Source organism: Drosophila suzukii, unplaced genomic scaffold (genome assembly GCF_043229965.1).
Source record: "Drosophila suzukii unplaced genomic scaffold, CBGP_Dsuzu_IsoJpt1.0 scf_9, whole genome shotgun sequence".
Classification (NCBI taxonomy): domain Eukaryota; kingdom Metazoa; phylum Arthropoda; class Insecta; order Diptera; family Drosophilidae; genus Drosophila; species Drosophila suzukii.
In genome coordinates this window covers 2,083,376-2,095,689 of record NW_027255941.1, presented here as the reverse complement: position 1 = coordinate 2,095,689, position 12,314 = coordinate 2,083,376, and the positions used below count along the sequence as shown (strand labels likewise).

General features: G+C 41.2%; 1 protein-coding gene across 4 annotated transcripts in view; it reads left to right on the top strand.

Annotated features, from left to right (window-relative positions):
* The window catches only part of stai (stathmin), a 249,359-nt gene that overhangs the window by 106,150 nt on the left and 130,895 nt on the right, over window positions 1-12,314 (top strand). The window contains exon 5 of one of the 4 annotated variants that reach the window (XM_070999444.1): window positions 11,405-11,446. The exons of the other annotated variants lie outside the window; for them this stretch is intronic. Coding sequence (XP_070855545.1) covers window positions 11,405-11,431 — 27 coding nt within the window. The 3' untranslated portion in view covers window positions 11,432-11,446. Of the gene's footprint in view, window positions 1-11,404; window positions 11,447-12,314 lie in introns of those variants that run through there. 4 annotated transcript variants of the gene reach the window in all.

The following is a 12,314-nucleotide window of genomic DNA, read 5'->3' as shown; positions in this document are numbered from 1 at the left end:
GTTGCCATTACATCGTTCTTGAGTAAAGCCATTGCTCTTAGGCACTTAGCTTCGTAGACCACATATGGCATTATGCTCCTAAAGATGAGAGGTAATGAAAGCTGCAACTGTTTAAAAACAGTGGGCGAGCTTAACTTTTTTTAAGCCATTCAATAGGCATAGTCGAAACCGGAGCCCTTCTGTTTTAATTTTTATTCTAGCATAAAAACTATTGGCGCTATAGTTTTGGGCGGCTTGCGGGCGTTAGATTGAGCGTTGCAAAGTTTTTTCCAAAACATTTCAGTTAAAATTGTTTTCGAACATTAACACTGTTTGCGGCTTGAGGGAGTGAGAACAGTCACGTTTGCGGCTTGAGGGAGTGAGAACAGTCGTTACGCGCTCAGCAAGAACCTCTAGAATCTATATGTTTAATATATATGTTACTAACCGAGGATCCAATATGAAAGCAGCATTCAGCAGACTGAATAACTTGAAATGTGTAAACCACTTATTCTACAATGTTTTCGGAAAATTGGCCAACGAGGTGCCTGAAATGTTGGATATGGTAGATAGCTGCAGCAAGCTTGCCAAAAAAATCAAAAAATCAGGACAAAATAGCAGCTTAAAAAGTACCCTAAAAGACTACTGACCTATTAGACGGAATACGAATTATTATCTATTCCGAATGGTGGCCTTAAGCTGGGGGGAAATATCTATATTAATGAAGAAAGACCAAGTATGTACATTGCTAGACATAAACCTACCCAGTCGTAAATGGCAGCATTCCAGCATGCGTTCTTTCATTATGAAATGGCATTAAAAAGGTGTTCCGGAAGTGATGAGTCTGTCCATTCTTTTTACACGGGTGCGGGACAAAAAAGAATGCACTCGTTGCATGCGTCTGGAAGCATATATCTGGAATGCACCTGGAAGTAACAAACTAAACACATTCTGGGTGTACTCTTTTTAATGCACCTGGAAGCAACATACTAAACACCTTCTGGGTGTATTCTTTTTTAATGCACCTGGAAGCAACATAATAAACACATTCTGGGTGTATTCTTTTTTAATGCACCTGGAAGCAACATACTAAACACCTTCTGGGTGTACTATTTTTTAATGCACCAGGAAGTAACAACCTAAACACATTCTGGGTGCACTCTTTTTTAATGCACCTGGAAGCAACATACTAAACTCCTTCTGGGTGTACTCATTTTTAATGCACCTGTAACATGTACCCAGGAATGCACCTAGAAGCATTCAAAAACCAAATATCTGGAAGTTTTCCCCAGGAATACATAAAACTGGATTTCAATTTCATATTTATTTTCATTTCAATATTCAAGAACGCAACTAATTTTTGATCGAGTAACTCCCCTTCTGTACCGTACTTTGGTGCTTCCTTCTTGTTTATGTACTTTTGTCATTTACGCAGTTCAGTCCTTGGTGTGCCCATTCATTTTTTGCGATTCTGAAAAATATAAAGCAAATTGAATATTATATATTTTGAAATATATGTATATACATTACAAATATACAATATGTTTATTTTGTATGTACAATTTACATACAAATGTGGGATGCGGTACTGGAGAGACAAGGACCACTAGAAGCGGTCTCACCTACTGATCTAATATCTTTCCCTTTCTGTACTCGATATTCCTAAGTTACTCGATATTCTTAAGTTGTATTCGATACCCAGTTTCAACGTGAGTGCAAAGTGGCAACGCACCGCCATACTCACTCGCTGCCAGAATCTCGCAAAGTACAGTTCATAAGCACACGTATATTTTTGTAAAACCTAAGTTAATCAGTCGAATGTGAATAAAGCATATCATCATACTATTTAAGTCAGCGTCATCTTTTCTAAAAGAGGACCCTGCAATTTTTGGGGGCTCAACCGAGATATAGCCTACCATTCGACAGAACTTTCACCTTGGCAAAAAACACGTGGAGTGCGTGCAGAGAGCTGGTGAAATTGAGCAAATCGGCTAGATATCTTCAAATCGTCATAAGAAATTTGGCTGGAGTGTGACAAAGAAGGCTGGCGCAGAAAGCAGACACAGTTGGTGGCTTTTGCAAAGGCAAGAACTTGGAGAACTAGCGGACGAAGTGCTGGAAGGATTAGGAGGCAGCGGATCGTGGCTGGAGACATAGGAGAAGCAGCAGACACGGGCTGGAAGCAGTGGAGATACAGCGAGCAAGACATTGGATCTGGTGTGGTCATCGGAGCATGCGTGCAGGATTGTGCAAGCGGAAGGCTGGTGCACAGATCTTGGCAGCAGACGAAAGCATCCAGAAAGTTCCAGTTGAGTTTGGAAGTCTTCATTGTATGTGTGACGCTACAAAAGCGGGAAGCGTGGCAAAGAAATACGACGACGACCAAAAGCGACATCATTGAGCGAGTGGCTGAACTTTTGGAGGAGTGTTGCCGGAAAGTTTATTTCAAGTCGTTTGTAAAGTAGTGGGGTAACATTGAAATCAAGCAGTTCCAGAGTCAGGGTGGTTAATCTATTTACAATTTGCTTTTGATACTAAATTTAAGAAAACATTGTTTAATCTTAATAATCTACAGGACCAAGTTGTAAAATGGAGAAAAACGAGATCTTGGCACTGCGAGTTGAAGAGTTGCGTCGGAAGTTGTCGGAGTTGCAATTGGGTACGACTGGATTGAAAGCGGAATTGCAAGACAGGTTGTTGACCTACTACGGTCTAAACAACGATGGTGAGTCGGAAACGGAGGATAATGGTGAAGATGGTCTATCAGTAACGTCCGCAGAAACCACTATAAATCGGCCAAACGCAGCAGGTTGGCATCAAGGACTAGGAAATGAAAGGCAGGGTAGATCATGGTTCACGTTGAAAGATGTAGAGGGCAGTGTTTCGCAGTTTTCTGGGTCGAGTTCTCCAGATATAAACCAATGGATAGGAGAGTTGGAGGATTGTGCAGCTACAGTTGAGTGGAACCCTTTACAGTTGTTTGTGTATGCAAAACAGTTGCTTAGTGGAGCAGCAAAGATGTTTGTGCGTAGCCAGAGAAATATCAAAGACTGGGCAAGCTTGAAATCGGCTTTGTTGGAGGAGTTTGGAATCAAGTTATCCTCAGCAGAAGTTCATCGCAGGTTGGGAAAACGACAGCAGCATAAGGGTGAATCCTTGCACGAGTTCCTTTATGCACTTATGGAAATTGCAAAGCCCATTTGTTTGGAGGAAGAAAGTTTGATCGAGTATTTCGTTGAGGGTATCCCAGATGCTAGATCAAATAAGGCAATGCTATACCAGGCCAGAAACCTTAAGGATCTTAAGTTACAAATCGACGCGTATCAAAAATCCCGTGGATCATCCAAACCAGTTAACAAGTATGGTTTACAGGGTAGCAAGGCTGTGCACGACACAAAACAAGATGCGGTAGGTGGATCAGTTAGGAAATGTTTTCGGTGCGGAGATTCGTCGCACATGAAGAAAGACTGTCCTGTGAAGGAGAAATGTTTCAAATGTGATCAGCCAGGACACCGAGCAGCGCAATGTAAAGCAGATGTACAGGTCAAAACAGAGAGAGCAACCAATGTCGTCCAGGACGATAAAGTCGTTTCACAACCATCGCGTGAGTCCTTTTCTTCGAGCTTGGAATTGAAATCTGTAATTTGCAGGAATTCAGAATTCAAAGGACTTGTGGACACAGGTGCTGAATTGTGTTTGATGCGTAGGCGTGTGTTCTTGAAGCTAGGCGTAGGAGTAGGCAGTCTGATGGGTCGTCAGAGAGTTTTGACAGGTATCGGTGAAAGTCAGGTGCTAACATTCGGAAGCTTCATTACAAAGGTCGTTATCGATGGAATCGACATGTCGGTCGAGTTTCATGTCATACCAGATGACGATATGAAGTTTGACGCAATCTTAGGCACAACAATCTTAAACAGCATAGACATGATGGTAACCAAGTCTGGCACTATATTTTCGCCAAGAGTTCAAAGTGTTCAGCAAAGACCAACGACAGGATCAGACGATAACCAGGCAGGGCAGAGTACTTGTATGCAGCTAATTAGTGAATTCGAAAGTCTGTGCATGATCAGCACGAAAGACTCTAAGACAGTCTCAGCAGTAGATTTAGAGCACTTGAGTCAGGAAGTAGCTTCTGAAGTGGAGTCATTGATCGAAAGTTACAAGCCAAAAAGAAATCTCACTTCACCAGTCGAGATGAAGATCTTATTGACAGACGAGTTGCCTGTTTTCCAACATCCGAGACGATTAGCTTATTGCGATCAGAAAATTGTCGATGACCAGGTTCAAGAATGGCTAGAGGAAGGGATAATCAAGCCTAGTACATCCGAGTTTGCTTCGCCAGTGGTGCTTGTAGATAAGAAGAACGGGAAGAAGCGCTTGTGTTGCGATTACCGAAAGTTAAATGAAAAGATTGTCCGAGATAACTTCCCAACAGCTCAAATGGACTGTGTGATCGAAAAGCTACAAGGTGGACAAGTTTTTACAACTCTAGATTTGACTAATGGTTTCTTTCACGTTCCTGTTTCGCCAGAATCCCAAAAGTATACATCGTTCGTAACTCAGAGTGGTCAGTATGAGTTCCTGTTTGTACCCTTCGGTATAACAAACTCTCCAGCAGTGTTTACCAGGTTTATCATGGCAGTTATGCGTGATTCGATTAAGAACGAGGATGCGGTTGTATACATGGACGATGTGATCATTTCGAGCAAGAGTATCGATGAGGGCGTGCAGAAGTTGAAGCGAGTTTTGGAAGTGGCACAAGGAAATGGTTTGCGCATAAATTGGAGTAAATGCCAGGTGTTGAAGCGCAAAGTTAATTTCTTAGGCTACGTCGTTGAAAACGGTACCATCAAGCCAGGGAATGAGAAAACTCAAGCAGTTGCTGATTTTCCGATTCCGCGCGACAAGAAAGGAGTCCAAAGATTCTTAGGATTGACGTCATACTTCCGTAGGTTTGTGGAAGGATACGCCGTAATTGCCAAGCCGTTGTCCGATATGTTGCGCAAGGAGGTGAGGTTCGAGTTTCAAGACCAGCAATTAGCAGCATTCAAAAAGCTCAAAGAAGCGTTGATCAGTGGTCCAGTTCTGAAGCTCTATAATCATTCGCTGGACACAGAAATTCATACCGATGCATCCAAGTTCGGATTTGGAGCCGTTTTGCTTCAACGAGATCCCTGTGATAACTTGTGGCATCCAGTTTTCTACATGAGCCGTAAAACCAAGCCGTGTGAAGAAAAGTATCATTCCTATGAACTGGAAGTACTTGCAGTTATTGGAGCCTTGGTAAAGTGGCGGGTGTACGTTCTAGGGAAGAAGTTTAAAATTATTACGGACTGTAACGCCTTTACCATGACCATGAAGAAGAAAGAGATTCCGCTCAGAGTGTCTAGATGGGCGATGTATCTACAAGATTTCGACTACGAAATAGAACACAGGTCAGGTTCGAAGATGAGACATGTCGATGCGTTGAGTAGGGTGTCATGTTATACGTTGACTGACAGTTTGTTTCATCGTTTGCGGGAAGCACAGCTGTTAGATGAGTGGACGAAGGTGCTCAAAAGTGTCGTTGAGACCAAAGGCTATGACGACTTCTACATCGTGAACGAAGTTCTGTTCAAGGATCCTAACAAAGAGTTGCTCGTAGTTCCTTCACTCATGGAAACCGAAATCATCCAGAACAGTCACAAGCAAGGACACTTCTCATCCAAGAAAACTCAGGATTTGATTGAGAAGTCGTACTACATTCCGAAGCTAAAAGAGAAAGTAGCGCGAGTGGTCGATAGCTGCGTAGAGTGCATCCTTGTGAATGCGAAGGCTGGTAGGCAAGAAGGGTTCCTTACACCAATAGACAAGGGAGACAAGCCGCTCGTCACATACCATGTCGATCATGTTGGTCCGATGGAGTTAACCAAAAAACGATATAATCACATCTTCGTGATTGTAGATGCCTTTTCCAAGTACGTATGGTTGTATCCTACACGAAGCACAGGGGTTGAAGAAGTAGTGATTTGTTTGGAGCGCCAGGCTGTTTGTTTCGGAAATCCGTATAGGATAGTGTCAGATCGTGGAGCTGCATTCACATCCCACCTGTTCAAAGAGTACTGCGATAGGGAGAAGATCCAACATTTGCTGATAGCAACAGGCGTACCAAGGGGAAACGGACAAGTAGAACGCATGCATAAAATAGTTGTTCCGATGCTCTCCAAACTAAGCCTTGAAAGCCCAGGGTGCTGGTATAAGCATGTAGGTAAGGTACAGCAGATCATAAACAACACTGAGCCAAGGAGTACCAAAGTTTCACCGTTCAAACTGCTAACAGGATTAGATATGCGTATCTCAGGAGATGTCCAGCTCAAGTCGTTGATACAGGATTGTTTGATTGCAGAGTTAGATGACGAACGCGACAAACTAAGGAAGGAAGCAAGGGAGAACATTCAGAGTATCCAAGCGGAGAACAAGAAAGCTTTTGATTCAAAAAGAAAGGTCGAAAAGAAGTTCCAGTTAAACGATTTGGTAGCCATTAAACGCACCCAGTATGGTACTGGTTTGAAATTGAAAGGAAAGTACCTAGGGCCGTATAAAGTAGTCAAAGTAGGAAACCATGGAAGATACGAAGTTGAAAGGGTAGGAGAAGGTGATGGGCCTTATAAGACATCAACCGTCGCAGAGTACATGAAGGCATTCGGGACGAATCCTGCGTCAGGAGGGCCGATTGTGGGATGCGGTACTGGAGAGACAAGGACCACTAGAAGCGGTCTCACCTACTGATCTAATATCTTTCCCTTTCTGTACTCGATATTCCTAAGTTACTCGATATTCTTAAGTTGTATTCGATACCCAGTTGCAACGTGAGTGCAAAGTGGCAACGCACCGCCATACTCACTCGCTGCCAGAATCTCGCAAAGTACAGTTCATAAGCACACGTATATTTTTGTAAAACCTAAGTTAATCAGTCGAATGTGAATAAAGCATATCATCTTACTATTTAAGTCAGCGTCATCTTTTCTAAAAGAGGACCCTGCACAAATAGTTATTATTTTATTTGTTTAATAATTTTTTAGTTTGAATGTTCAGTGTACATGAACTGTGTTATTTTATTGTGTTCATATTGAACTAAGTTATCTACACTTTACTTACCTGTGAAAATATTGATGTAAAATTGGTGGCAGAAAGCAACAAACTTTTTCAAAACACGTGGCACGAACTTCACTTTTCAGAACTAAAAATGCAACTGACGAGAAATGCAAGAGACAAGAAAAACCGCTCGCTTCCTTGCATGTTCCCTTTTGTCTTTATTATTTGGTCAGCGTGATAGTTAAGGAGATGGAGATGACGAACGAACGCCAAAAAATGATCCTTCTGGTAAGAAATTCGTATGCCTTTTTTGGAATCTGGGTAGCTTGCAAGCTTCAGACACCCTCCGACCTTTAGAAGCTCTAAGCTATCGGTCCCCTGTATAAATAAACTAAGGTGTTTTAGATTATTAAGAAGTGGCCCTTGAGCAGCAATGATGTTTCTTGGGTCGGAAACGCTTACTTCTACCTGTTACATACTTTCCGATAAATGGTATACACTTCGAAGAATGTGAAAAAATCATGAAATTATTTTAAATAGCTCAGTTCAACAAGAAGGAAACCTAAATGACTTCAACCAACCAATACATTCAATTTTTTTTCGATTTCATATTAACAGAACTTGTTAAACATGGTTAACAGAATTTTTCTAATCGGGAAAAAGCACCTACAAATTGAATCTCAACCGTTCAGGGTCTAGCAGCAACCCCTTTTTCGTTTGGTTCGTGCTCTCGGTCTCGGGTTTTTGGTAGACCGTAACACATGAATCGATCCCTTACGATGCGAACGAAATCAATCGTCACTCGTCCATTAAAAGTCAGTAAGTGAGCAAATCATTAAAAAAGTCGAAACAAAAGTTCCTAATTATTGCTCATGTTGTTGCCTCAGATATTTTATGACAGGCAAATCACCGATTCTGAATCGAATCCCTATGGGAGCACCTAAAACCCGATTAGAAACCGAGAAGTTTGGTCACGTCCTAGTAAGTCAACTGCTACTACCACCTACTTGATACAAGAATTCTGTTCCGGATCACTAACCTCGATGGATCGCCGAAGAACAATTGGTTCATTCTAATTTGGATATCTCATTTTATACTCGTTTCCGGACGATCACTTGTTATAAGTTCTGAGGGTAGCCTTCGAATTCTTCGGTGTGATCAGCGGTCCAATGGGCCGGAGCGCGTTCAAATGCAGTTATCGATTGCAGTCCCGACTTTAGTGTCAACGTGCTTAGAACGATTTCTAAGCAGCTCTTAATTTTTTCCAAGCAATTTTTGTAAAAAAGCTGTTTTGTTTTTCCCATACAAAATATCTAACTTTTTGTAAGGTTTTGTGTTTTTGTGCATGGACTTCATTTAAGCGTCGTGCTATTATCATGTTGGTCGCTGATCAAGCTATTGTGAATCCTTTGTGTGGTGATAATACGAATCTGGATATGTGCGATATAATTTATTATCAAATGTTAGTGTTAGCAAAGAGTTTTCAAGGTCGCCTAAAGGTCGTGGTGCAAGGGTGACCTCAGTCAGGTCCAAGGAGGCTAGGTCACAGCAATTCTTTTCTAAACGCAATTTACATTCTAGTGCTAATACTTCTTCTTTATCGCAAAACAAATTAAAAGACGTTTTTTATTCTTCTACGGCTACTTTGATTGATGACGAGAAAGATTTTGCATCACATGGATTTGATAATTTTAATGAAGGAACATAATGCAAGCATAACTGGGCACTCAACTATTATAACTCCTGGCATTATCAGTCATAAAGAGGCTGACCAGTTGCGTTGCTGTCTAAGGTAAAGTTGCTTCGACTGATTTTATGTTTGGCCCAATTGCTAAGCCGTTTCGTAATCTTCATTACAAGGTTAATTTTGAAATATTTGGATCTAAGGATTCGGTCTCCCCTGGTCAAAAATATTCAGGTCATGGAAACGGCTTTGCCGTCTTATCTACCATATCAGGCTACCGCAAATGTCCAGCTTTTCCAGAAGAAAATGCTTGACATAATCTGGAACAACCAAAAAACAACCATCAATCAAATTTTACCTCCCTCTTTTCCTGCTCAGAGTGCTTGAAGTCCAGTTATACCCTCCCGTATTTTAATTTCTTGAGTTATAGCACTATGTTACCACTAGTTCAATTAATGAGATGCTTAAAACGAAACTCACTTCAATTGCTAACAATCAATTTTGGGGTTGTAGCCGCTCTTCACCGAGAGGTGTTCGGCTATTAGATCATATTAAGTCTTAAAATCTGCCAGTCTTTCACCTGAATGTGGACCAAATCCAACTGCAATTGTTTTTGCTATTTATTACGGTATTTCGCTTTACTTTCTGGCTGTTCGTACATGTACCAAATGAACTTTGTTCTGATCACATTTCTGTTGAAATACTTTTATGCGCTGCTGCTTCGCTCCAACTTACAACACCAATGCTTCTGTCTCGTCGGGCTAACATTGGACGTTTTAAGGATCATCTTACCATCCTTATTGAGAATGATGAATCTGCTGATCTGAGTTTTTCTCTAGATTGCCGCTGCCGCATCCACTGCTAACGGTAATCATTCCGCTGCTCCACAGTTAAATAATGCCCTTTGATGTCCTGTAATAACGACTCTGGTTAGGCAGAAGAGATCACTACGGCGACGGTGGATGCAAACGCGTCACCCTCAATACCTAGTTAATTTAAAAAGGGCTGATTCATTATTAATTAAAGATCTTTATGATTCTAAGTTGGACTATTTCCTCCGTAAACTTCGTGCTATCGATCCGCATGGTGATCGACGCTTCGAGCTCCGGAAATGCACTCGCGGGCTTCAGCGATAGCCTCTCCAGAAGTTTAGTTTGCTTCGATTGGAAGGTACTTGGGCAAGTAAAGCTGATGAACTAAAAAATTCGCTGATTCCTTGGAAGAACGATTTAAGCCTTTTGAATTGGTCACATATGAAGAGACTAATGTTACAGAAGCTTTTAATGACGTTCACTTTGGTTCTGCTTTTCAAATTCGGCCTATTGATGCAGTAGTTAATAACAAAATTAGGAGACTTGGGCCCCTGGGCATGACAGTATTGGCGGAAAAGTGGCTACAGCTCTGCCAGTGGAAGCTATTTCGTTCCTTACGCGTATATTCAATACTGTAATTGTACTTTCATGTTATCCGGAGCAGTAGAAGCATGCGAATGTTTTTATGATCCCCAAAAATGACGTCTTTCCCCGCTGTGCAAATTCTTTTCGACCCATAAGCATATTACCAACCTTCTCCAAGATTTTTAAGCGAATCTTACAAAAAAGGAGAGCTCGCAAATAACTGTCGGCCGCTTCTCGTTGTCTGCAAATAAGTGTCTGGCTGTTCCAAGACCGTTTTGTCGTGTTTTTCCAACTTAGCTTGGAGCGCTTTGAATCGCTAAAGTGCGCGTTGAATAGAGTCTCCTTACGTATCAATGCTGGATTTGGTCGGCAACCTATTTGAGTACTGACCTGGCTCAAGCCTAAAGAAACCCTGAGTAATTTGTCATCAGCGGATGTTGAGATGTTGGGAGATTAGCCGCAGGAGTTGTCGATTTCCCAGAATCTTTTGACAATTTCTGATAAGGAGTCTTCCTCAAAATTAAGGACTTTACGAAGTGCTGCTAGAGATGAATACTCGTCGCGAACGATTGAGTGCCCAACCGAAGCCACCCAACCTAGTTTGGTCTTCTTTGGGGATTGATAAACTATCTGCCATTCAAATTTGCCCTGACAAGCCAAAATTTTAAGACATGATAAACGCCCCATAATATAGAAGAAACACTACACTTTTTCGAAATCCCAAAACTAATCCTGTTTTTTCATCTATCACTACGACTGCCACTTGCTACAGATCAGAGCTCGTTTTTACGCAAACAGACTTTCTCTAACACTTTCCAGACTTATGAACAGAAAAGGTCTAACAAGACTGCACCCATGAGACCATTGGATACTTAGACAGCTCTCTCTTAGCGCCAGCTAATGTGTACATGCTTACATATGTTCTGGCCAAGAGAGAGCAATACATAAAATATGCAGTTTGTACCCAAGGTTGCGTAACATGACCAGCACCCAACAAATCAAGCAGTAGCCAAGTTGGGAACAGTACCAGGAGCCAGTTGCACCGACTGCAGCTGAGAATTGCTGATCAGCATATTATACGATATATCGTCTGACTAACTCACAGTACGACTCGACGGCACACTGATCATTTTTCAGGTAAATGAATTAACATAAAGATCTTTATACAGACAATTTATTGAAATATGCAAGTTTTTATAATTTACAAGTTGTACGAAATCGCTATGCTGATAAATAGTAAAAATTATTGTCTATATTGTTCTCCTTGCAGATTATAAAAATTATGTGCTCTAATTAAATAACCTCGATGGATCGCCGAAGAACAATTGGTTCATTCTAATTTGGATATCTCATTTTATACTCGTTTCCGGACGATCACTTGTTATAAGTTCTGAGGGTAGCCTTCGAATTTTTCGGTGTGATCAGCGGTCCAATGGGCCGGAGCGCGTTCAAATGCAGTTATCGATTGCAGTCCCGACTTTAGTGTCAACGTGCTTAGAACGATTTCTAAGCAGCTCTTAATTTTTTCCAAGCAATTTTTGTAAAAAAGCTGTTTTGTTTTTCCCATACAAAATATCTAACTTTTTGTAAGGTTTTGTGTTTTTGTGCATGGACTTCATTTAAGCGTCGTGCTATTATCATGTTGGTCGCTGATCAAGCTATTGTGAATCCTTTGTGTGGTGATAATACGAATCTGGATATGTGCGATATAATTTATTATCAAATGTTAGTGTTAGCAAAGAGTTTTCAAGGTCGCCTAAAGGTCGTGGTGCAAGGGTGACCTCAGTCAGGTCCAAGGAGGCTAGGTCACAGCAATTCTTTTCTAAACGCAATTTACATTCTAGTGCTAATACTTCTTCTTTATCGCAAAACAAATTAAAAGACGTTTTTTATTCTTCTACGGCTACTTTGATTGATGACGAGAAAGATTTTGCATCACATGGATTTGATAATTTTAATGAAGGAACATAATGCAAGCATAACTGGGCACTCAACTATTATAACTCCTGGCATTATCAGTCATAAAGAGGCTGACCAGTTGCGTTGCTGTCTAAGGTAAAGTTGCTTCGACTGATTTTATGTTTGGCCCAATTGCTAAGCCGTTTCGTAATCTTCATTACAAGGTTAATTTTGAAATATTTGGATCTAAGGATTCGGTCTCCCCTGGTCAAAAATATTCA